Source organism: Charadrius vociferus, unplaced genomic scaffold (assembly GCF_000708025.1).
Source record: "Charadrius vociferus isolate BGI_N301 unplaced genomic scaffold, ASM70802v2 scaffold743, whole genome shotgun sequence".
Classification (NCBI taxonomy): Eukaryota; Metazoa; Chordata; class Aves; order Charadriiformes; family Charadriidae; genus Charadrius; species Charadrius vociferus.
In genome coordinates, this window is record NW_009647747.1 from 948738 (window position 1) to 973732 (window position 24995).

Consider the following 24995-nt stretch of genomic DNA (forward strand, 5'->3'; position numbering starts at 1 on the left):
CTTTCTTCTAAGCTGCCCCACCAGTTTTAACGTAGCTGTCATTTGCAGACTCCTACTGCTGGGCAACGTCAAGTTCCAGCTCATTTTCATCGAAAGAAAAGAAGTACTCCAATAAAGCAACCTAGCCCCAAACAAACAAAACCCTTCCTGGGAAGCGAATTAGTATTTGACATCGTTTCCTTTCACAGGCATCGGGTTCGTGCTGTGACGTTTTGGCCACAGTTCTGCTGTGTGAGACAGAAAGAAGAAACACAAAACACAAGGACTGACCTGTGAACTGAAAGCAAGGAAAGAGAACGTGGATTCCAGCACTGTGGAAGTCAAATGTGACACCAAAGTAAAGTGCAATACTCCCAAATACTGAAAAAGCATTAACAAAAGTCCAGTAAGATGTATCCAAGCCAATCTGAAAGCAAACAAAGGCTCCAAATAAGTTCCTTAATTCAAGATAATGTCAACTACTCTGAAGACTGACAGCGTTTTGGTCAAGTCATCTCTCATCCAGTTACACGTCAGTCACGGAGCGAGCATCAACGGAAAAGAGAGAAGGCAAAACGGGGAAGCTTCTTTATATTGTTACGGTTTTAGCAGACAAATTCAGAAACATGAGCAGAAGGTGTTTTCAGAGCAGCAGAGGTCAGGAAGCTAAGCTTACTTGCCTGAAAGTTGACGACAAATACAAGAGAAGATGCTGCTGTGACAGCAAAGGACTGATAATCTGAAGGTGCTTCTCCGTCTTGCCCCATAGTTTTAAGGTAAGCTCCGTACGGTATGAAGAAGATTATCAATGAAGTTATAGCTCCATGAAGCAAACTTAAAAAGAATTTCTTGTAGTTAAAAAGTAAATCTTTCTGTCCCAAAACATACAGTCCAGGGAACCGAAGACTCCATTTGTCGCTCACATCCTTAATAAAGAGGGAAAAGAAAAAAAAAAGTTGCTGCAATTTCTTGTTCTCCGTGTGAGCTTTGAAGAGTAAGAAGCTACTACACAATGTCCCAAAGGCAACGGCAGACTTCTTTTCCCACTTAGAAATATTTTTAACAACCATTATTAGCACTGAAGACCTGCGAACCGATTAACTTTGGCTATTTCAGTAACTCTCTGCTTATTGTCTCTTGTTACCTCGCACACTGGGGAGAGGAATACATTTTTAAGAGCCAAAAAACCAAAGAAACTCCCCCAAATGCCTTGTACATAAACCAAAGCAACCGGTTTCAGTGTGATTAAAGACTTGATGTTAGATGCCTTTGGATTCATCTGTCATTAACAACATGGAGAGTACCTGGTCGAATAAGCCAACCAGCAGAACCGGGAGACTGGAATACAATACATTGTACAGCGTGATGAACCAGTCTTCATATGCTGTCTGCAAGAAGAGGAGGAATTTCAGCAGTTAACGATTCCTTTTTCATTACACCTTTTCCTTCCAGTTCCTGAGAATATTGACACGTGCTGTACTATAGCATGACACCACTTGTCTCAGTGTTTACCCAAAAGGCAAGCAGCACCCTAGCTCAAAGCTTTGTTGAAACTATTTTTCACCCGTATAAAGCTGCCGCACTCCTTACAAACCATCAGCGTTGCCTGACCTGGAACGCTACCAAAACCGAGCACCTCACGCTGTCAGTCTGGTTTCTGGCTGCACTTGTGACGGCGATGAGCACTTGGCATCTCCCATCCAGGTCCGGGGACGCTGGCTTCTTTTTATGTTCTTCTTTTGCTCTGTCCTACACATCCACAGTTCCCCTCACAGCAAACGGCATTAACCTCAGGCAGGGCTGCTTGTCTGCGACTATGGCCCTGGCCCTTCACGCTGGCCCGTGCACTGACATCTGGCTGTCTTTTGGTTATGCCCATGGAGATGCATCGCGACTCTTCGAGTCCTTTTGACACAACCTTTCAACATTAATGAACTTCAAACCTTGCCAGTTACGACAAACGCATTTGAAGCCATTCTAGCCAGCAGTTCAAGCTCAAATTTCGGATTTGGTTTCCCACTGATATATACGTGCACTGTCCAACTTCACCACAGGAATATCTTAAGCAGCAGGGTTGGGAAAGGTTTCCCAAACCGTGATATATAACAATCTCTTCCTCCCTTCCTCCCTGTACAATCACGGTACTGACCTGAGTGTTCTGAAATCGTAACCAGCTGCTTAGCTTGTAACTAAGTAGCTTAGCAGTTATCACCTGTTCTCCTGCAGCTATTACTGAAGATAACTTCAGGCGCCCACCACTTCCCAGATTAAGCCTTTGCTATTCCGCACTGACAAAAAGGAAGATCTGCTTGTTAATATTACAGACGAGCACGCCTCCTTACCTGGGCAGAAAAGCCATTAAAGAATGAATACCAGACGTGGACTAGTGTAAAAGCAAAGTTTTTGTAGAAAAAATATCTCAAAAACTTGCACATCCTAATGTAAGACCATCGTCCATGCACCAGCAGCAGTCTTTGGAGGTAGCGGAATTGCCCAAAAGAGTAGTCACTTGACATGGCGGCTTGCATCCCTTCTTGGCCACTGATTCCAACTCCAATGTGGGCAGCTAAGTTAAGGAAACAAACACCACACGCTATGTTGAGCAACGGGAGAAGAAAAACATGACCGAGGGCACATCTTCTACCGGTTCCTATTCTCTGCTTCAGGTTCCTCTGCCCCATTTCGTTTCTGTGTACGGCACAAAAGGCTGCATCAAAGCCTAACACAACAGTGCGTAAGCCCTCCTGTGCCCCGTTATTTACCGCTCGTATCTCCACCGACGCTTGGATCCTCTCTCAGTGCTTGTCCCATCGGAATGGATGCTGGGAAATTTGACCAAGGGAGAACTAAGCGATGAGAGAGAGCAAGCAAACCCCTGAACGAACCGGCCAGGCAGTTTACAAACACACTCCTAACATAAACCACATCCCAGAAGTTTCTTTCTCAGTGGGATTTCTCAGGAAGCAGTTCAAGGAGCAGCAGTGCAATACAGGATGGCTAATGCCTCCAAGCAAGGGGCTGCTACGCTATTGCTTTATTCTTTGCACGACACTCGTAACCCGCAACATGGTAACAGATGTAGTTGAAGTCCCGTCTCAGGGAACGTCTACAGAAAAAGGTAAAATATATCACCAAAACCCACTAACCATTTCATAACGGGCTTCCTCAAAACGGAAAGCACAGGCAGAGAAGCTAACAAAACTGAAGTGATGTTAACGTGGGTAATGAAATAGATGGTAGAGTCTTCTCAACAAAGAGTAATAGCGAAGAGACTGCAGAAGAATACCCAGAGGAGATCTTTCCTACCGAGAGAAGTTCTACAGCTGCCTTACTTTTAATCATGTTTACATCATTGGCACCGTCCCCAATTGCCAGAGTAATAGCTTTCTTGTACTTCTTCACAAGCTCGACCACCATGGCTTTCTGCTTCGGAGTCACGCGACAGCAGATCACAGCCCTGCATTCGCAGGCCAAATCAACAAAGTTCTTCTGCTGCTGTTCTTTGTAAGCTTCAGCCCTTCTTCTCTTCTCAGTTTGCTTTTTTTCCTCCTCTGCTGTTCTAGGGAATTTCAGCTTGAGTTTCTTTTTCTTCTTTTTCTTCTCTAGCAGGATTTCATTCTGTGTAACAAAAATATATTATGTTCCCTTCTACGCTATTTCACATTGCACTCCAAGTCCTGCCTATAGAACACACAACTTCGTTATGCTCCCATCACCCATTTACAGCATTTTAATAAAATGCTCGTGCAGAGGAGTGAACCAAGAGCTACGGAAACAATGATAAGGGTGTACTCGGTGGGATTAAGTAAAGCTACATGCTTGCATTTAGTCACAGCACTTCCTGCAGAGTTCAAAGGAATATTTCTTCTGATGGGAACTAATGCACTTTTGAAACATTCTGGTATTTCAACTTCCCTCTCTCCTATTTCCCCATCTCCTAAAGGAAGCACGACCATGCCCGACACATGTGGAAGTGTCCTATAAATACCCAGATTAGCTCTGTGGCAGTTCAGCTGGAGTAGGAGGTAGCAGAGTCCTGCAATTTTATCTGATGCTCCTGCTAGATCACCTCTAGGCATCCCCAGCCTGCTTCCTATGCCTTATACACAGATGTACATTTCTTTGTGCAAAATAAAGGTTTAGGGCTGGCACACTGAAACGTGGCAGAGGGTCCTTAGCTGTCCACTGGACTTTCTCCTTTACAGGTGGCTGCAAGAGCAGCCCACCAACAGGGTGGGTAATAGTCACTGAATTACCTTTCACCTCTCTGCTAAAAGCTCCTTTCTGCTGTCTAAGCTCCGGTGAGAGCCCTATATTGCAGGACTGAGCAGAAAACTTGTCTTTTGTTTCTACCCTTTCACTCCCATCTCTCATTTCAAGCACGATTTCTGTGCCTCCACTGAAGCCGTGCATCCTGTAGGGCTGGCAGTCTCTCTCTCATTTTTTTGCCATTAGACCAGAATCCCCATGAAGAATAAACACGCTGAAAATCAGGCTCTGCTTTTGCAGGGGCTTGGCTTTACTTTGATGGCAGCTACCAGGGTGACTTGAAAGGCCCAAGAAATACCTTATTTTATTGAGCACTATTTTCAACCTTCAAACCCCAAAATATTTCTGAACGTAAATATCAAACAGATGTGTTCAACTGGCGGCACAATGGCCCAGGAATTTTCATTGCTTGGTTTCGCAAAGCAGATATATGAACAGAGTCCTCAGTGAAGGACACTGTGACTTGGTGGCACCCCCTAAATCTCAAATACACAGGAGAATATCTGTTTCACGTACCAACCAGGAGCCAGTGATTATTAAAGCACGATCTCTGCTACCCTGGAAGAAAGGCTCGTTCATTCTTAGAGAGGAACGTGTATTTGATCCAGCTCTGTTCCTCTGGTTTTCCAACCTAGTTTGAAGAAGAGCACTGGAAAGAGAGGTGGATGCTATTACAAAAATGCCAAGGATAAACTTTAAGTTAGATCAGTCCAGGATTGAGAAACTGCAAGAAAGAAATGCAATACATGCTGCGAGGACTTTTTTTGCCATATATTAGGTGATGTTCTAAGCAGTGCCCAAGCAACAGTGAAAAGAGGACGACACTGGTTTGATAACCTTGCTGTTTTGCAAATAAGGAAAAATTTGGAGAAACGGGTCAGGAATAGTTGTGACGTTGTTACAAGGCCCTAGTTCTTCTCCCATCCCCATGGTTTTTTTCCTTGGGTCTAACCATTTTTGACAAATCCTTTATGATTAAGCGCTGAACACCCTGTGACCCATTGTGGTTTTATAGCATAGGTCTGTACTGTGTACAGGAGCAGGGAATAGGGTGAATACCCGCTGGAGTAATGCTTGAGTTCAGGGACAGGTAGCGAGAGCAAAAGCCGGCCACTACTCAAGATCCGGACTAGGGAGAGGCCTGCTTAGCCCACTCCAGGTGCGCTCCACACTTGGCTGAACTACAGGGCAAATCTAGTGTCAGCAGCTGTTGACCTAGAACATATAACCTCCTGCAAACAGGATATCACCACCTTTACCCAAATGAAGTGGGTGCCTCGTAAAATTACAATTCTATAAAAAGCAAGGAAACAGACGATGTGCAGCTGATCAACCACCAAGAAATACTGTCCAGTCATTGAAGAGTCACTGTGGGATAAACCAATATTACCGCTGGGTTAATTTTAAAAATGGAGTGTTTTTAATTCCCACAAAAGAAATCCTTTGTGCTTTTCACTTGCCTGATATCTTCTCCATAGCAGATTGTTGTTTCATCTGTTAACAGTTCACAAGAATATCCAATATTTTCAGCAGTTTCTACAATAAAAAATAAGAGAGGAAAGTATTTACCTAAAGTTCTGTCATGAGTAACTGTTGGAAGCAGCCAGGAGTACCCAAAGTCCTCTTAAGTAATTTTTGAAGTTATGTTTCAGTATGAGAAGGTCCCTTCCATTGTCCCAGTGTGGATGAACAGGGCAAAAAAATCATACATACCACAGAGAAGGTGGGGGAATGCTTGTTAATTATGTCATACAACAACTGCGTGGCAATGAAGGAGCAGTGGGTGAGGGATTTAAATTCAGCAACAGGGAATTATATTTCCTATGCAACTTTTCCTACGAAATGTACATTACTGGGGTAAAATGCATTGCCACAAGACGTTTTGAACGCAAAAACTGTTAGTGGCCTGGAAAAGCCTATCAATTCGTGGAAGACAGATCTACCAGGGCACATTTAACTTCACGGTGGAGATGCTGTCTCCGTGTCAGAGAGCCACTACACCAAAGGCACTGCAAGAAGCCACCACAGGGTATGCCGCACTGGCTTGCCCTGTCCACTCTGGATTGCCCGAACCAAGGCTGTTGCCAGCGCCAGCGAGATGCTGGTGTGGCGGCACCTCCATCCAGGCTGTAGTACAGCCATTCTTACTTACAAATGTAACGCCTTTTTTTGAACTGACTTAACAAAGTGCGTGGCCGGACTGCAGACTAGCAACTAGCAAAAGAAGAGCAAATCCGTCTCTGTCAGCAGCACTCGTGCTTGCTCGAAAAGTAAATTTTCACTGTAGAAAGACAAGTTTTGGTACCTGCCCTCAGAGCCAAGCAAGCCTGGAGTTAAAAGCCAGTTGCCCTGCTGCATTTGCTTTGCACTGGGAAAAGCAGTAGCTGGGTATTTCCCTGCAGAAAACAGTCACACAATCAGTCATGTAGGCTGATCTGTTGGGGGAACAGAAGTAACGCAGAAGCCCATCCAGTAATCCTGGACTGGGAACAGCTGGGATAAAATTCTGCGTGTCGTAGAAATTTCTCCAGTTTTGATTGATTCAAATGGACTTTCATACTAAGCTTTTCTAGAAACATAGGCTTTATTTCTAGTCTGCATTTGTCCCAGTTTATCTTCTAGCCCTTATCCCGTTTTTATTAGCTCTTTGGCTGCAAGTAAACCCACCTTTTTTGTCGCCAGTAAGCACCCATATTTTAATGTTTGCTTTTGAAAGTCTGGAAATAGTTTCTGGAACGCCATCCTGTAGTTTGTCTTCAATAGCTGTTGCACCAAGCAGCTGGAAGAGATATGAAATACAGGTATTTAGTAGGATAAACGTGTACAGAAAACTGATTCATTTTCAGTAGAGAATGAAGCTATTCTGGATATGTCTCCAAGCCAAGGTACAGCTCAAGCTAAGAATTCACTGAAGACACACTCTTGCATACAGAAGTGACCACACTGAAATCCATGTGCTAAAATACATTTCACTTCATTCTATCAAACTCTAAAATTTGGCTTGGCTCTAAAGCCAATAAAACCCTGAAAAGATCTAAATAAAAACGTCCTAATAAACGAGGATAATTTATTTTCAAAGAGATCTGTTTCTTCTTATATAAGAATAAAAGTAGACTAAAGATTTAAAGCTTGACTTACAATCAAATTTTTTTCTATTTCCTCATATACTTTGTCCAGAGCTTCGTCACGATTAGTTGTAGCTACACTGGCCTCCACAAGTTTTTTATTCCATGCTTCAAATTCATCATGACTGATGTCTCTATAGCACAGGCAGAGCGTCCTAAGAGTTTCACTTGCAAAAATCTGAAAAATAATTAAAAAACATATCCACAAAACAAAACTCTTACTTTTCAATCCAAACACAAGAGTTAAGATCAGAAGCATTTAGGAAGTCTGATAAAACAAATCTGACTGCGCAATTAGTCCTGGGTAGTTCAGAAATGCCAAAAACTACATTATAGCTGACAAGGCAGTCTGAACTGAAAGACTGAAGAGGTGACAAATAGAGTTGAGTGTAGTGATCTGAATACTGATGATTATGAAAGAAGCGTGTGTAGACAAAATTTAAGTTCACTTCTCAAGAAAAGACAATGAATGCATTTGTAAGAACATGCACGAAAACGTCTATTGCTTTGATTATTTCTCAGGTTTGCGATGACTTGTAGAGCCAATTATAGGTCTGCATTTGTTTTAATAGCTTAAGAAAAGGAAAGTAATAAAATTAGGTTATAGCCAGAAATAAATGATTTTTAATTTAAAAATGGCATATAAAATACAAACGTACATCTAGTGCTTCTTGTGTAGCTTCTCTCTTTAGATTCCTTGGGTGCAACCGTTCATAAATTACTGTATCAGCCCCTTTACAATATAGCCTGATATTTCCACCTGATTCTCTTACTGTGGAGTAAAATGTGAGAGGTGGGACAAAACGTTAGCGTACATTTAAATAACGGAATAGTTTCAGATTAGATTTTTTAGTCTACTGCCGTTAAGTACCAAAACTACAAGAGCATGTTTCTTCTTTATCATCTCTAATATTGTTCAATTAAGTAACTTGGTTGACAAGTGCATTTCCTCTTCTCTTTCATGACAGGAGAGGATGCTTAAACTCCCAAGGATTATGCTTTTGATACTGGTTCACATAGTATTAACGTCTCACTTGTCCACAGGAGCTAGTCAGACACATACTAGAGATAGGATGCACCAGAATTACAGCCTGTAAAACAACAGCTCTCTAACTGATTTGGGACTGACGACTTTAAAGGTAGTTCAAATCAAAACTAAAGAGCTATTTGTATACACCTCAGCCTGCATACCTGGTATTCCAATAGCTAGAGGAACATACAACTTGCTTGTTCCCTGGGGGAAAAGGGGAATAACTCATCTTCGGAGCTTTTCTTCAAGCTTCTACTAAAGGGACCCAGATTGTCTTCAGCAGAGGCCGCGCCTGAACACCGGACACACTTGCACCTCATTGCGAAGCCTCTCTTTTGCTATCCAGAGCTATGTGGATGAAAACCTGTCATAGGACTGTGTGTTACACAGCCATAATTGTTGACTTCAACTCCCCTTGCACGTACTTTTTCACCCATGAACTACAAGTGAGCTTTTCTGTAAAGGTCGTTCGTAGTCAGCTTACCAATGACAGACATCCGTTTTCTATCACTGTTGAAATCCAAGATAGCAAGGACATCGTAAGTTCTTTCGACTCCCATTTCACTTATAGTGATAGTATTTTGTGTTCGTGAAAGAAAAACATAGCCAAAGTTTCTGGCTGCCATAACCAGGGCCCCTTCATCCGGGGAAGCTGCTTGATAATTGAGCTGACCTGTATCATTGGAAGAGTGAACAGAAGAGAACGCCAGGACACACCTGAGCACGACAGGGGCACTCGGACACCGCAGCTAAACAATTCGCACCCACTCTTCAGACTGACCGAGAGCGAGCTGGGCGCGCAAAGCCCTTTCCCTTTCTGAAGCGGGGCCTAATACACTGCTGCAGCGCCCGAGAGCAGTGGGACTAGGGACCCCCCCGCCTTTTTATTACATGTGCTTTCCAAATGGGATACGCCACTGAACCCTCCTCCCTCCAGGTATAAAAGCAAAAACTGTAACTTGTCTCGAAACAAATATAACTTAAATATCTTAAGTTCTCAATACATTTTCAAAGGGAGCTCTGAAAGACAAATCCTTGGCCACAGACACCACTGTAACAGAGTGGAAACAACCCTGAAAACATTAGTAGGAAGAGCAAGAAAGGAGAGGAGACTGCCTTTTTCACAGAGATCTCACAAAGCAGAGAGTAAAGCAAGTGTTACTCTCCCGTGTTCTAACTGAATCTTCCAACCCTATTTTTCACATTCATGAATTCTTCAATAGCGGTTCACCTCTAAATTTAGTTCCCGTCACATTTTTGTTATTATTTTTGCTTATTTACTGCCAATACTCTTAGGACAGACGTACGTGATTTGTAGACGTCTATGGGGCCGTGAGTCAAGGAGTAAGAGCATGAGACGCTCATGCTGAAAACACTTCTGTTTCCACACTGAAAGCAAGTCTCCAAATATGTTTGTACTTCCACGTATGTATGTGGAACCAGAGACTATGCTGGTGTCATTATCACTTTATTTGAGGTTCAGGCTTTTGAGATTTTAAAGACGTACAGAGAGAAGACCCGTAACACAAAACCGCAAGACCTCTGCACAAGCTGTTCCCTCGCCTTTCTAACTCTGCTGTTATTTAAGATGCGCATTTGCCACAACTGTAACTACCATAAAGACCGTCCTCCTTCCATAAAGGGTCAGGTCTTCCCTGCCTATAGCAGGGGGGTTGGAACTCCATGATCTCCAAGGTCCCTTCCAACCTAAACCATTCTATAATTCTATTCTATGATTCTATAAATTCAGCACAGGGAATAGCATCGGCTCTTGCTTTTGTTTAATTTAAAAGAGCAGCCTAACACTCCTTCTCACTTATGGGATCGGCATTACTTTTGGACCCCTCCCTTGTGCAACTGGATTGGAATAGCTGTCTCCCCTTACACAAGAAAAAAAAACCACCCAAAAAACGTACTCACCATCAGAACTGTCAACCATGACTGTGTGACAAATGGCAAGCAGAAAAAAGAACTTCTGAATTTCAGGCTCCTTTCCAGATTTTATTTGCTCTATCAGATAGTGATCATAGAATGAGAACTTCCCATCTGCGTACATGTTCCAGCTGAAATTCACTTGCTGCTCAGGAAACAGAAGGGAGAGTTTGAGTTATCTCATGCGCCATCGCTTTGTGCCTACCTGCATCTCTTCCTACTTTGGCAAGGGAATGCTCCCTGTTCTGCAGACCGTAGGGAATTCGGTGTCAGAGCGGACGGACCTACCTCTGGGTGGCTCTGAAGCTGCCCCGCTCCGTCCCGCCAGTCTCCTGCAACGCAAGCACCATCAGTTAGAAGGTGCAGGACAGAACAGCAAAGCTTTTACAACTCATTCGCAAAGTAAAAAATATATAGAACAGCTACTGCACTAGGATAGCTCAGATTTTTAAAAAAGCAAATTCATCAACAGCCGCAGTACTTTTGTACACCGGTGACACCAAAGCAAATAGAAGGAAAAACAGACAAGAAGCACGCGGTGGAATTATCATAAAACATCCACGTTGGCTTAACACAGCTTTCACTGTCGGGAGTTCCTCACCTCTCTCCAGAGGTAGGATGTTTAAAAAGCACGTGGCGTTAGCACGCTGCAGTCTGCGTTATTTGAACCCACCCAACAACAGTTTTGGAGCACACGTGCTGCATATTCGAAATACTGAAATCCAGACAAGATTGAAAGTGGAAGTAACTACCACTAACCTGAAAAACTGCTGCTCTTACTATATTTTCTCACTTGTTTCTAGATTAATTTTGTCCCTGAAGCATTTCTACCAAGAGTAAAGCATTCTCTAAATTACTCATTTCTGACTTTTCTGCTGGGAAGTTTCCACTCGAGTCCACCGGTTTCCTCTTTTTAAAAGGGAAAAGGTGGGAAAGGCCCAGCGATTCAATTTTAGTGGGGCTTTACTCAATACCAGGGCTAAATTGTGGAAGTTCAGTTGAAACTAGAAGTTTCGTGTGGACCTGATTTCAAACAAGCATTAAAATGGTTACTCATTTGTACAGCTTGTGCAGGGGCTGCCAGCTGGGCCACACAGGGACTTGCAGGGTGTTCCCTCAGCGCTCCTGTCCCAAATCAGAGCTCCTGTGCTAGCTCTGGTTTTCACTACAGGGTGCAGCAGCGTGGCGCACACGTACCGTATCTCTGGCCGTTTATGCAACATTTTTTAAACGTCATGATGTTCTGCGTAAGCGTTCCCGTCTTATCAGAGAAGATGTAGTGGATCTGCCCCAGCTGCTCGTTCAGCGTGGTGGTTCTGGCCTTCGCAGGCGTGTCCTTCTCCGGGTAATACATTTGCAGGTCCCAGTTTATAAAATAGCTTTGGCCCAAACGAATCACTTCAACGCTAAATGAAATAAAATGAATGTTCTCACCCCCAGCTGCATTTCGTATTTCGAATAATGACATATTATCGGATCCGGGGGACTGACTATTTTCCAGGACTCAAATTGCTCAGAGAGCCACAAGCTTAAGACAAAGCAATGACATTTACCGGCACGTTACAGAGCACCATCACTCCTGCACAGGCCACTCAGACTGACGTTGGACCACACAGCTCAGCTTCAACACCACCGCAGTAGCAGGCGAAAAGCCTCTATGGCCCCATCAAGCCAAAAGTACTGATGGCGCTGCTCCCATAACTAACAGAAACCCCCCCTGGGAATAGTGTTTCAAGTACAATTTGGAGAAAAGCAGATAGGAGGTTGCAGTACTTCAAATATGTTGCCGACAGGTTTGTCAAAGGCAAAATTATTCATACTTCATGGAGCAGTAAGGCCTCTCTTTTGAGGAATACATCTGGAAAATATCATTTTTCTATTTTAATTTTTTTTCAGGTAGTTTCCTTCATGGGCCGTCACTGCAGAATTAGACTGAGAAGTTCAATACCGGCAGGATCAAGTCTCCCATTTTGCCAGAGATCATTGCTTGGGAGAATTTTTTCCTTAGTCGAAGTATAGAGCACGTATGCTTAATACTATAAGAGAAGCTCAGTATCTTAAATTCTGAGTCAAAGATCTGTGAGCGTTGATTTTATATTAAAGCAATACAGAGCACTTTCTTGTAAAATCTCAGCGAAGAAGGTGAGTGTATCCAATGTCTTTTCAGTATGACAGAGAATTAATATACTTTCCCATCCAACGTGAAGCTGCATTTGTTACCACCAACGGGAAATTAAGTCCACTCACCATCAATCTGTAAATTAAGTGATTCAACCCTATCACCAGCTCAGCTATTAAAGGCCGAGGTATTTACCTACCTCACGTAGAGGGAAATGGGAACCATGGTGTTCAGAACAATGATATATCCCCAAAAGTTAAGGAAGCCACGATACGGAGGACTGAAGTCTTGTCCATCGTAGAGGTACCAAGACGCGTTGCCAATCTGCTGCTCCCAGTACGTGTGTCCGATGGCAAGGCCAGCCGACAGCAGGATGAGGACGACAAAAATCTGCAGTGTACACAGAGCGGCCTGTGACACTTCAGAAACATTTGCTCCACTTAAATCCCAAATCTCCATGTTCAAAATAGACTATTACATGTGTTTGTAAGTAAGGAGAAGGGGAGCAAACCTTTCCCACAAAATGATCTCTTCAAATAATCTGGGTTCTAATTTTAGTCTACTCCCCAAGCATCATTTTGTGGTTTTACGTTTATTTAAGCAGGCAGCAAACAGGGCGCGTGAAAGCGCTGGGAGCAGGGGCAGAACCACAGTGGTGCTGAGGCAAGTGCGTCCGCCCGCCAACGGGCCAGCCCCTCTCTCCTCCGCCCCCGTCCCCGGCAATCACACTCAGTAGAGTGCGGGCTGTAGGGCAGCAGGCGCTCCTCATACACACACCCCGCGGGTACGGAACTTTTCAGCTGAACAGACCTCTGGACCAGGACCGGGGTGCTCAGGTCTGTCCCGCAGTTTAGCGCAGACAAGCAGAAGCCCCCGCAACACTGGGTTTGAAGCACTTCTCTGCGTCACGGAGACTGCCCTACACCTGCAGCTTACGGTCGCAGATTCTGCCAACAGCGAGGCGCCTGTTCTAGATTTCCTCCTACTTCATCCCAACTCATCAGGTCAAAACAAAGTGGAAACATACTTATTACACCGAAAGAAAAAAAAAATGTTTCCTAACTTTGCATCACTATATTCACTTAAAAATGAACTCAACCATCTGAATTTTAAACAAAAAGGCTTACAGTATAAACCATGTAATTCATAAGGGAGTCGATTTTTGTCCTTTTAAATTTTGTCTTTCCACTATTTTTCATTATTTTTGTATCAGCACCTAAAAATTAAAAGAAAAAAAGGAAAGATATAATACACAAACAAATGCTAGTAGTACTATTTTACAAAACCGGGACATAAAATACAGTCAATGTTTATAAGATAAAGATGTCATTTCACTCTATAGGGTATGCTTTTAGTTGGTAAATATTATACGTGTTCAATTCATAAATACCTGCAAATACAACCATTCCATGGCAGAAGTCTGTATTCCTAATTTTACATCCACGTAATAAAATCTTATCAGCATCCAGTGAATAACTTGTGTTTCTCCAGAACAACGTTCCTGCAAACTTATCCAGTCGGTTATTAGGTTCTTCACATTCGATCAGACCTAAAAATTTGGAGGAGAGTATGTTTAATATACAACAATTAAATAAAAACGCGTTGATTTGTACCCACCATAGAAGTAATTTTTCTTCATGAGGTTGTTCTTTTGAGAAAACACGTGTTCTGCATAAACAATTCCTTTGACATTTAGAGTGTACAAATATTCACTGCTGTATCGCTGCTATTTTAAATATGGTATCTTAAGGTGGTATTTTGGTTTCCAGACTGAAATAGCGGGAAGAATTCATTTCTGCACCAAGACCAGCACACGCAACATTTACTGCCAAATAGGGCGCTTTTTGTTCACCTTTACTTTCAATATATCTCAAGTTTTAACACGGGCCTGCCTCCAAGAGTGGACGTCTCTCAATCTTACACCCTAGCACAAACGTAGTGTTCAGTTCATTTTGCCACTAAAGACTTACTAGCAACGATACCACAGGGGGAAGACAACCTTCGTGCAAGACATTGCTACAGATACACACTGTCACTGCGTACTGCTACACTGTGCACATACCTGAATCGCAGCTGAAAAAGTGACACTTTACTTGGACTCTTAGGACTTGCCTTATTCCCACTGCCTACTTCGGGATTGGCACTTGAGCCTATACATTTGCATTTCCATCCCCAAAACTGAGCTCATCCTAGAATTTTGGTTCATGTTACCATGATCAAAACTGTGTTTCAGCAATAAATAACTAAACGTAAACGTCAGCTTAACTGCTGATTGCTACAGCGGAACACAGAATGACCGTTTCAGGCCAAACCACTGCTGTCTCTAGCCCTGAACCCTGTCTTTCATCAAGACTGGTGAATGCACAAGGAAGAGTAAAATTCCAGGCACAGGCCACTGGCACAGTTTCAGTCTCGCAGCGCGCTGCAGCAAACAGACTTCCTGAACCAGAGCCCATGTCTTTGTGGGCATACAAATTTGCTCAAGAGACGTTCTTTGAAAGCACAAACTTTTTTCATCCACAACATCCTTTGGCAACTGTGAATTTTAGCTTAACTACGTATTGTGTGAAAAAGCGTCTCCCTTCTGTTGATTTTGAATTTGTCAGTTGCTCATTTCACCTCGTGTTCCTCAGTTCTCATACTGGGGGAAACCAGGAGCAGTCCCTACTTGCTTACTTCTCCATGTCACTCTGTTGTCTTTTGCTTTGTCCTTTTATTTAAAGCATTTGCAATTGTAGGATTGCTAAAAAATTCAGCTTGAGATAAAACTCTGTGTCAGACCTCGGTAAGAGAAGGGATTCCTGCCCTCCAAGTTTCCACAACACGCACAGAAAGCCGCTACATCATAATGATAAATATGAAAAAGACAACAGAAGATACTTTCCAGATCCAATCCCAACAGCAAACATACTTTTTTTCCAAAGAAAACAGGCAGGCAAACACTAATAAAGATCTCCATCCTCTCTACTTAGCATGCCGTAGCTCATTCATGGCAAAGGCCTCATCTTCAGACAGACTATTTTGCTCAGCAGCACAATTTCCGTGTACAACTTGCTCACGCTGCCTCGTGACAAAAGCCAGGAAGCCACTAACACCAGAATCACAAGCACCATTGGCAACGCTTCCATCCCCACCCACGTTTTATTTACTTGTACCATTAACTCTTCGAGCAATGTTTGAATAGTCCTAAGAATATGACTGTACAAACCATTAAAGTCTGCCATCGCACTTTCCTCTTGAAGATATCTGTGTGTTACCTCAAGGGCCATTTTGAATTTTAAGTTAGTCTCCCTAAGAAGAAAGGATACAAAGGTCATTTTACTAAAACCATGGATACAGGAAAGAAGTTCGAACACAATTAAATTAAGCAAATCAATACGCCATAGGTACCAACCTCCTACTTTGCCGCACCGGCAAAGCCACGCGCTTGCACGGGCACGCAGCATTCCTGGCCCAGGGGACCACCTTACCCCGGCCGCTCGTCCTCGCCAGTGGAACCCGACCCCTTCCCGCTGCGCGCTCCAGGGAAGGGAAGCTTCTCACCACCACCCTTTTACTAATGCAATCATTAAGTTTGAAGTAATGGTTCTTTGAAAGCAGTATTTAATAACTGATACTGTTAAAAGCTCCCATAGAGAACAAAACACAAACAGATGCTTGTTTTGCATGATGTTGTAAGTTATCGCTTTTAAGATTACTACAGGTTGAGTGAGGAATACACCGCTCACCCAGAAAAACTAACATTTCACCTCATTAGGTGGAGCCTGTATCGCTACAGACTTTTCCAAAGGACTCCAGAACTAGCTTTTCTGACAATATGAACTAAAGCACATTTACAAATGTACAGCGTGACCTGGACAGGCTGGAGAGGTGGGCAGAGAGAAACCTGATCAAATTCAACAAGGGTAAGGGTGGGGTGCTGCATCTGGGGAGGAATACCCCACGCACCAGTACAGGTTGGGGGCTGACCTGCTGGAGAGCAGCTCTGTGGAAAGGGACCTGGGAGTCCTGGTGGCCAACAGGATGCCCATGAGCCAGCAATGTGCCCTGGGGGCCAAGAAGGCCAATGGCATCCTGGGGGGCATCAAGAAGAGTGTGGCCAGCAGGTGGAGGGAGGTCATCCTCCCCCTCTGCTCTACCCTGGGGAGGCCCCATCTGGAGTACTGCGTCCAGTTCTGGGCTCCCCAGTTCAAGAAGGACAGGGAGCTGCTGGAGAGGGTCCAGCAAAGGGCTACAGAGATGATGAGGGGATTGGAACATCTCTCCTATGAGGAGAGGCTGAGGGACTTGGGTCTCTTTAGTCCAGAGAAAAGAAGATTGAGGGGGGATCTTATTAACGCTTACAAATACTTAACGGGAGGGTGCCGGGGGGAGGGGAGCAGTCTTTTTTCAGTGGGGCCCAGTGACAGGACGAGGGGTAATGGGCACAAGCTTGACCATAGGAAGTTCCATCTTAACATGAGGAGGAACTTCTTTACTTTGAGGGTAGTGGAGCACTGGCACAGGCTGCCCAGAGAGGTTGTGGAGTCTCCCACTCTGGAGACATTCCAAACCCGCCCGGACGCTGTCCCGTGCAACCTGGTGTAGGTGCCCCTGCTCTGGCGGGGGGGTTGGACTAGATGGTCTCCAGAGGTCCCTTCCAACCCTGACCAGTCTGTGATTCTGTGGTTCTTTTCCTGTCAATGTGCATCCCTGTGAAGAGAGTATCTTCTCTGTAACTATCTTGGAGATACTGGAAGACTGATTAAATCACCCTTCTCTTCTCCAGGCTGAATAAATCCAAGTCCTTCGCCCTTTCCTCAGACATCATGTTCTCCAACACTTCAGACATTTTTGTGGCGCTCCAGTGGACCCTCCCCAATTTTTAACGATCCTTGAATTGAGGGAATCAAAAACTGGACACAGTTTTCCAGGTGTGGCTTAACAACTGACAAGCAGAGTTTGAAACACACACTTTTACCAATAAGCCAAAATTAAATCCAAGAAATCCTTAAATAGAGCCTTACCCATCTAGTTCAGCTGTCTCTACATAGCAGAGACTGTTTGGTTCCGAGCTGGATAGCAGCAAAATATCAGCCTATAAAAACAAATAAACAAGCATCAAATAAATCCAAGCCAAGACTCACACAGAACTCCGTAGAAACATAAAACAAATATATCTCAAGCACTTACAGGAACGAAAGTATTTTTCTTCAGCCGAATGATATCACCAACTTTAATATCTTTCCATTTTGTGTTTTTGAACCTAATATCAAGATAGTTTAATAATTATTACTATTTAATCTAGAACACTATGCACTCTATAATTCTTGAAATATTGAACTTTCCTTATGGTAAGGTGTGGGTTTTCTTTTTGGAAACTGCAATTTAGTTGAGGGCCTATAACTTAGAAGTCAACCTACCTCTTCTCCTCCCTCTTCACCTATATATGAATTTCCGTCCTTCTTGGCAAAAAGGTTGCTCTTAGCACAGATGTAGTGCCACAGAATTAAGTTTAAATTACTCCTTTGGGCAATGCTTTTCCGTTTTCGATTAGGTTTTCCAACAGACGGTAAAGAACAAAAAGCTGAACTTTCCCTATCATCTACGGTTTACGATGTGTGATGAAACTTAGTAAGAAGGCAACAAACATGACTTACAAAGTTAAGAAGGGAACAGTACAAACCTTCCATCCCTGATGACTTCGCATGTCCTATTATTAACCTCGTTGTCCATCCTGTGACGAGCCTGAAAATGAGGAGTAGAGAATGTACTCCCTACTGCGTATCACAACTAAAGAAATGAACTATACTGTTTGCTTTTGCTTTTCATATTAACAAAATATGTTTCTTACAATGTCATCCACTAGGTCTTTGACTGCGGTTATTCCCAGCACCAAGAGTAAGGGCACCAGTGTCGTATACCATGACAGGGTAGTGATTTGGGGAATCGACTACAAAAGACAAATAAAAAGAGTTCAATACAGGATTATCAATCAAGCTCAATTCAGAGACGTTTAATAGTGATCTGACTATAACGTAAGTAAGAAACCCAACACAGCAGAGAGAGAATTTTAAGTCAGATTGTGAAGATGGGCAAGACTCTCAGGGAAGAGTTTGACTGTGCTGCCCTCCCTCAGCATTGGCTTCTCTTTAACAACTGTAGTTGCTCGTATTTTCTGTTGGTGCTTCTGATTCACAAGTGGAACTTAAGGCCATCATGTTTTACAGAGTAATAACCAAAAGAAACATCTTTCCCCTATGAAATCAATAAATTTTGCAACTAGCTCATCCAGGCTAATACAAAGTTAGGGTAGGTCGCTCCAGATTTGTGTTAAGATGGGGGTTAGTTTCTGTAGTAGTTCAGATACAGCCTCTGACAAAGTTCCCTGCAATTTCCTGGCAGAATAGCACAGAATTGTGTCATAAGTATTATTCAGCTCAGTAGATTAGCACCTCAAATTCACTCCATAGTCAGTATTCTCTCTGTCTTTCTTACCTGCAAAATGAGAAGAACAAGGAAATAGAAGTTGGCTGCTCTTTTAAACTGTTCTAACAGATTCAGTGGTAAAAAAGTGATAGGGTTGTACTTGTACGTCTTAATTGCATTTCCCTGTTGAAGAAAACCAAACGTCATTCACAACAGCAGATTCTTCTTACAATACAAATGTACAATACATATTTCCAAGTAAAGCATTTTACTAGTGAAATCTTTTCTATGAACTTTGTTAGGTATGTACCTTCCCTCAACAGTTTAAGGTGGGTCACTGTCTTAATGAAACCAGGCAAAAAAGGTCTGTTTCGCTGACGTTAACGTAACCCAAAAGGCATCTCAGACTGAAGCTTTAGCTACACCAAGGACTACAGGGCATTGCACAGTCGCAGTGTGGGAAGGTTACAGCCTCTCCCCAGATAAACCACACAGCGCACATGGCACTGCCAGATGAGCAGAGGGAAGGGGAGGAAACTTCAGTGCTCTCCTCCTCCTAGGAAGTCGTCTCTGTAATGCCTTTTGACGTTATTTGCCAAATACATGACATCACCAGTAGGGATATAATTGGTCTCAGGCCTCAAACTACAAATAATGAATCCAGATACAAAGGACTGTTAATCAGATTTATTCAGGAAGGATGTCAGATCCAGCAAAGGCAACTCACGAGTGCCAGTCCCTACCTCATCCAAGCATGAAGGATCTTCATTTGAATAACTCCAGTTGTGGAAGTTTTACTATTAAATGTTCATAGTCATGCATGAGATAATCCGAGCTGCCTCGAGTCTGCAAGGCAGGTATCTCGGTAGGTACAAGGGAACCACATGAGCCAATGCATCACAGATAAAGGCGGACAGTCCACGTGTAACCCCGCAGTCCAAGCCTCTGTCACTCACAACCGGCACCACATACAAGCACCGCAGCTTTATTACTTTGAAAAGTTAAAAAATTAAGAACAGGGAAAAAAATGCACCCTTCTGTCTTGACAAATGAGATAAAAATGTCTCCTTTATCGCAATTAGGTGGATTTAGAATGACACTGTTGAAATGACTAAACATTCCCAAAGGTCTATTTTTAAGACTGCTCCAGTTGAGCTTAATCAGGATATTGCTTAATACTGCACTGAGACTTCTTGTATGAAAGATGACACCCGTGCAGGTATTTGCAACAGCCACAGCTGAGCAGATAAAACTTGGAATTTGGACTGAGGACACCTGGCTCCTAATTCTCTCTCATCTTAAACAAGACTTTTGATACCTCGGTTTTCCATTCACAAACCCCAAACCAGTTATACTTCCCCACCTTTGTTGGAAATCCTAAGGAAGTGTTAGTTGTGGATTTCACACTAATCATCAGTGGTTCAAAAGATCTTACAGAGATGAAGAGAGTATTCACCCTGACAAGTCCTATTAGCACATAATTGAGATAAAGAAAACTTACGGCATATTTGCTTTTTTTGAAGCACAGAAATACAGTTCTCTTAAACTGGGGCTGCTCATAGAAGCGTGGATCGTTTGCTTTAACTTGCCAGCTGCAGTCTGGAAGAGACGAGGCAAAATGGGTCAACACCTGATGGAAACAGGAGGGAACAAATCTGCCAGTTTCAGGTTTACTCTCAAATGCCATCTTTTAAAGGTACTTTCAATTGAAACCAGACTGGTACCTGCTTGTTAGCACATAGTCTAAAAAACAGGTTTTCAAGAAGTTTCCAGGATATTTGTCTTTATTAACAATTAAAATATAATCTGAGGTAGGAAGAAGTGGTGATTAACAATTTGGAAGTTCTATGAGAAACCGAAAACCTCTCAGATAACATTTATTCATGCTGAATTCCCTCCATTCCTCTTTTGGTTTGCTTTTGTTACACCTGTGAAGCACCGAGCAACCAAAACAGGGTTTCTCAGTCTTTCCAGAAATGAAAAGGTCCACTCAACTTTTGACAACAGTTATTTCATATAATCATACTGTGCAACGGTTTTCATTTACAACCATAAAAAAAGTTAAAATCCGAAGTGCTCATTTTATTTCTTCAGCTATCAATTTTGGTTGATTGCTTGAAAACTCAGGAATATGAATTACATTTTGCGGTAAAATTTAACAAAACTAAACAACCAAAGTCTGCAACAACCTTCTGAAGTTTTGGACCATAAGCTGACAAAATTGCTTACAAAGCAGCTGAGCAATCCTGCCTCCTTCTGACACCTTCAGTATTCAGCATTTAAAACCTGACATACAGCGTCCCTAAGGAAAAAGCTTCAAGAGGACTCGCTAACAAACCATTCACCGCCACCCTGAGGTCCCTCTCGTTAACCTAAGTCCTGTGAAGTCCGCCTTTAAATGGGGTTCGTCTAGGACCTCAGTAGCTTTTGGCCGACCGCTATTTACCGCCAGAAGGACTCCTGCTGCCAAGTTATTTTCCGTGCCCCCTCTTTCACAGGCTGCCTTTTCCCTCCAAAACCCTTCAGATCCCTTTCCTGCCCTCCAGCCCGCGTCACAGACAGCCCTACTAATCCTGCTACCCACACCCACAAGTTCAGGCCCTCCCCACATCAAAGCAAGTCCCCGCTGAACTCCTTCAGCAAGTTTTTCAGCCACCTCTCGGGAGGAGTTTTGCCTGCCTGGGAAGGATGAGGCAGACAGGATTTTGAAAGCCAGCTTTCCTGACTCATCAGCCGAGTACTTCCCTCTTTTCTCCAGCCCACAGTAATTGGCCTTAATGGGTGTTCTCTTTGGCTTCACGGCGTTGTGGTGACCGAAGCCCACCTGGCCCGGGACGGGCAGAGGCCGGAGTGGGGACTGGCACGGCTGCCAGGGACCCGCAGGGCTGCTGTAAGGGCTCGCTGTAAGGCAGCCGTGCCTGAGAAGGCTGACTAAGACTTAAAAACTCAAATCTAGGCACAAAGCCACTTTTTTTTCCCCACCCAACACATAAAATAACGCAAGTTCACATTTGACATATCTGGGATCTTTACTGCGTGCCTTATTACTACGTGACTCTACGACTTTCATTTCCAGCATGCTGGCTGCAAGCTGAGAAGATAACAGAGAAATATTTATCTTGCTGTAGCACTTGTATGAAAGATTGCACAAACGAAAACACACAGCAGATGGTGACGATGCATTGTGCATCCTGGTCAGGGCTTACACAATTAGCTGCCTTACATAAAATTTACAAAAAAACTACTGGAGGACCAGGTTTCGGTTTAAAAGAAGATCAGCACTACTGAAGTGCATGAATTGAGAAAGTCATTAAATTTCGCCAAAATGACAGCACTGAAGAAAATTGTAAACATGTCTCCAAGAACATTTCTTCACCACATTCAAAAAACATTGCAGTGTTGATAAAACCTTAGCATCCCAGACAGAAAACTAGCAAATTAGGTCTTTAATAAAACCTGCAGGAAGGAAGCTCCCCAAAATTATTTTAAACTGCTTAGAAGCGATATTAACACCTAATATTTGGGAAGCTGCAGCAGTATTCATCATCTCTAAAGGAACATAAAAGGAAAACTGTCTTTGTTGAGGGGAAAAAATAGGAAGCCAAAAGGATGACGTTTTTGTAGCACTACCTGAATATAATTAGCTACTGAACCAGTCAGCAGATTCTACAGATTCTGCAACTTAGGCCAGAAAACTATATATTATGCAGAAAATGCATGCAAATAGGATTTTAAAAAGACCCAAGAAAACCCCCCAAAACCCCAAAGGGTATAAAGAGGAAAAAAAAATTTACAAAATTTGTCAACTGCTTGTAAGTTCTTTGAGAGGTTGGCCCCTGTGGACCTTCTGAAGTTCAACAAGGCCGAGTGGAGGGTCCAGCACAATTCCAGGCTGGGCGGGGAATGGCTGGAGAGCAGCCCTGGGGAGAAGGACCTGGGGGTGTCGGTGGGTGAGAAGCTCCCCGTGAGCCGGCAATGCGCGCTGGCAGCCCAGAAAGCCCCCCGCACCCCGGGCTGCATCCCCAGCAGGGCGAGGGGGGGATTCTGCCCCTCTGCTCCGCTCTGCTCTGGGGAGACCCCCCTGCAGTGCTGCCTCCAGCTCGGGGGGTCCCACCAGCAGAAGGACACGGAGCTGTTGGAGCAGGGCCGGAGGAGGCCATCAAGATGCTGTGAGGGCTGGAGCCCCTCTGCTGGGAGGACAGGCTGGGAGAGTTGGGGGGTTCAGCCTGGAGAAGAGAAGGCTCCAGGGAGACCTTAGAGCCCCTTCCAGTGCCTAAAGGGACTCCAGGAGAGCTGGGGAGGGACTCTGGATCAGGGAGGGGAGCGACAGGATGAGAGGAACGGTTTTACACTGAAAGAGGGGAGATTTAGGTATTAGGAAGAAATTCTGGACTGTGCGGGCGGTGAGCCCCTGGGGCAGGGTGCCCCGAGAAGCTGTGGCTGCCCCATCCCTGGAGGTGTTCAAGGCCAGGTTGGACGGGGCTTGGAGCAACCTGGGCTGGTGGGAGGTGGCCCTGCCCAGGGCAGGGGGTGGCACTAGATGGTCTTTAAGGTCCCTTCCAACCCAAACCATTCTATCATTCTCTGATTAGAGTACTGGCCTACCAAGCCTGCATGGTAACATCCCTCACCTCCTTAAAGCTTCTGCGCTAACTCGGAGTCCAAAGGAACTCTGCCATATCCATAGCTCTCGTCCATATTTTGGATAATAACTGGGGTACCATTAACTGTAGAGAGCAGAGCCCTGTGGTTACACTGAACTAGCGGGAGCTATGAGCCCTTTGGGGGGCAGAATCAAAACTCATCTCTCCGATTTCAGATTTTCTCCAGTTCACCAGGATAAACGAAAAGGCACTGTACACTTCAGACACGAAATTGAAGGTGTAGTTTTGTTTCTTTTTTTTTTGTTTCTTGTGCTTATACTAGGCTACAAAGCAAACTTGTGATTGCTGGGGTACGGTGTCTACGAAATAAAGTATCAAGAACAAAAGAGGGGGGAGCAGGGGAAGAGAGCAACAGTCATGATGAGAACTCAAGAAAATATGATGGATGATGAGAGGCTAAGGAAACTGTGCTAATTCTATAGACTACGCTACCTCAGTCATCATTAAAAAAAAAAACAAACCCAAAACATGTAATAGGTGGTTATAAAATGAAAACACATAATAGGTGGTTATAAAGCAAGAGGTGATCAACTGTTCCCTATTGCTGTGCAAACAGGAAGAAATCTATATATGTTAAACAGGCCTTGGTTAGACAAAAGTACTCACATTGCAACACTGAAAAAAGGGGCATTTAGGGGAGTTACAGACTTTCCTTGGACAGAGGTTAGGAACAGGTACGTCTAAGACATGCCAGAGAGGTTCCTCCCATTTATGGTCCTACGCTGGTGGCAGCACACAGACTCCACTTGACCGGTTTCTTTGAACTCCTCCTACTCACCCTACCTTTCCATGACTCTGAAACTACTGCAAATAAAGAAAATCAGGAGGCTACAAAATTAGCATTGAAGCTGACACCTCATCTGTGCAAGACTTTAGAAAGCAGAAATACATGCAAACTAACTGACTAAACACAGCAAATGGGCTTATGCTGGTCAAGTCTCCGGGTGATGGGGAAGACAAGTATCTGAAGTTCTGTTCGAGCAATTCTCCGACCACAGGCAACGCACATCTAGGGCCTGCCTTAATTAAGATGAGGTCACCGTGCAGATCATTAGCTTTATGCAACAAGCAGTGGCACAGAACTCTGGTTGCAGATTGGAACGAAGCTGATTTTCGTTGTGATATTTGATAAACTGCATTGCCATCAATTGCTCCTCCACAGATTCAGATAAGCCATTCCAAATCCTACCTAACGAAGAAGCACAAAAGTCAAATTGATCCATGCACGGCTCAGCCTCTGTTTTCAGGATCATTTGCTACCCAAATCAAGTTTCTGTCATAACATTACCTTTTTTCAATGGCTCTCGGCTCTCCTTGGCATCTCTGTTGATTTGGTTTTGTCGTGCTTCGACCGCAGGCTGCCGACTGTCCAACTCATCCTCTGTTTCATCGTCACTGTATGGCATCACCTCATCGTTAGGCTGTGAATCCTCATCGAAGGTTGTCTCCGAATCCCTTTCTGAGATCAT

At 43.8% G+C, this 24995-nt stretch overlaps 1 protein-coding gene across 1 annotated transcript in view; it reads right to left on the reverse strand.

The window, feature by feature from the left end:
- ATP8B1 (ATPase, aminophospholipid transporter, class I, type 8B, member 1) overlaps positions 1-24995 on the reverse strand; it is a 27039-nt gene extending 2044 nt beyond the window's left edge. Inside the window, exons 1-25 of the mRNA XM_009882034.1 lie at positions 24815-24995; positions 20364-20461; positions 18932-19045; positions 18288-18386; positions 18120-18181; positions 17627-17699; positions 17461-17531; positions 15663-15745; positions 13845-14003; positions 13582-13670; positions 12654-12844; positions 11533-11741; positions 10624-10667; positions 10324-10480; positions 8888-9076; positions 8033-8145; positions 7387-7551; positions 6916-7027; positions 5709-5784; positions 4765-4897; positions 3312-3597; positions 2322-2545; positions 1284-1367; positions 660-905; positions 271-406 (exon numbers count right to left, since the gene is read on the reverse strand). Of these exons, the coding sequence (XP_009880336.1) occupies positions 271-406; positions 660-905; positions 1284-1367; positions 2322-2545; positions 3312-3597; positions 4765-4897; positions 5709-5784; positions 6916-7027; positions 7387-7551; positions 8033-8145; positions 8888-9076; positions 10324-10480; positions 10624-10667; positions 11533-11741; positions 12654-12844; positions 13582-13670; positions 13845-14003; positions 15663-15745; positions 17461-17531; positions 17627-17699; positions 18120-18181; positions 18288-18386; positions 18932-19045; positions 20364-20461; positions 24815-24995 (3394 nt within the window). The remainder of the gene's footprint in view (positions 1-270; positions 407-659; positions 906-1283; positions 1368-2321; positions 2546-3311; positions 3598-4764; positions 4898-5708; positions 5785-6915; positions 7028-7386; positions 7552-8032; positions 8146-8887; positions 9077-10323; positions 10481-10623; positions 10668-11532; positions 11742-12653; positions 12845-13581; positions 13671-13844; positions 14004-15662; positions 15746-17460; positions 17532-17626; positions 17700-18119; positions 18182-18287; positions 18387-18931; positions 19046-20363; positions 20462-24814) is intronic.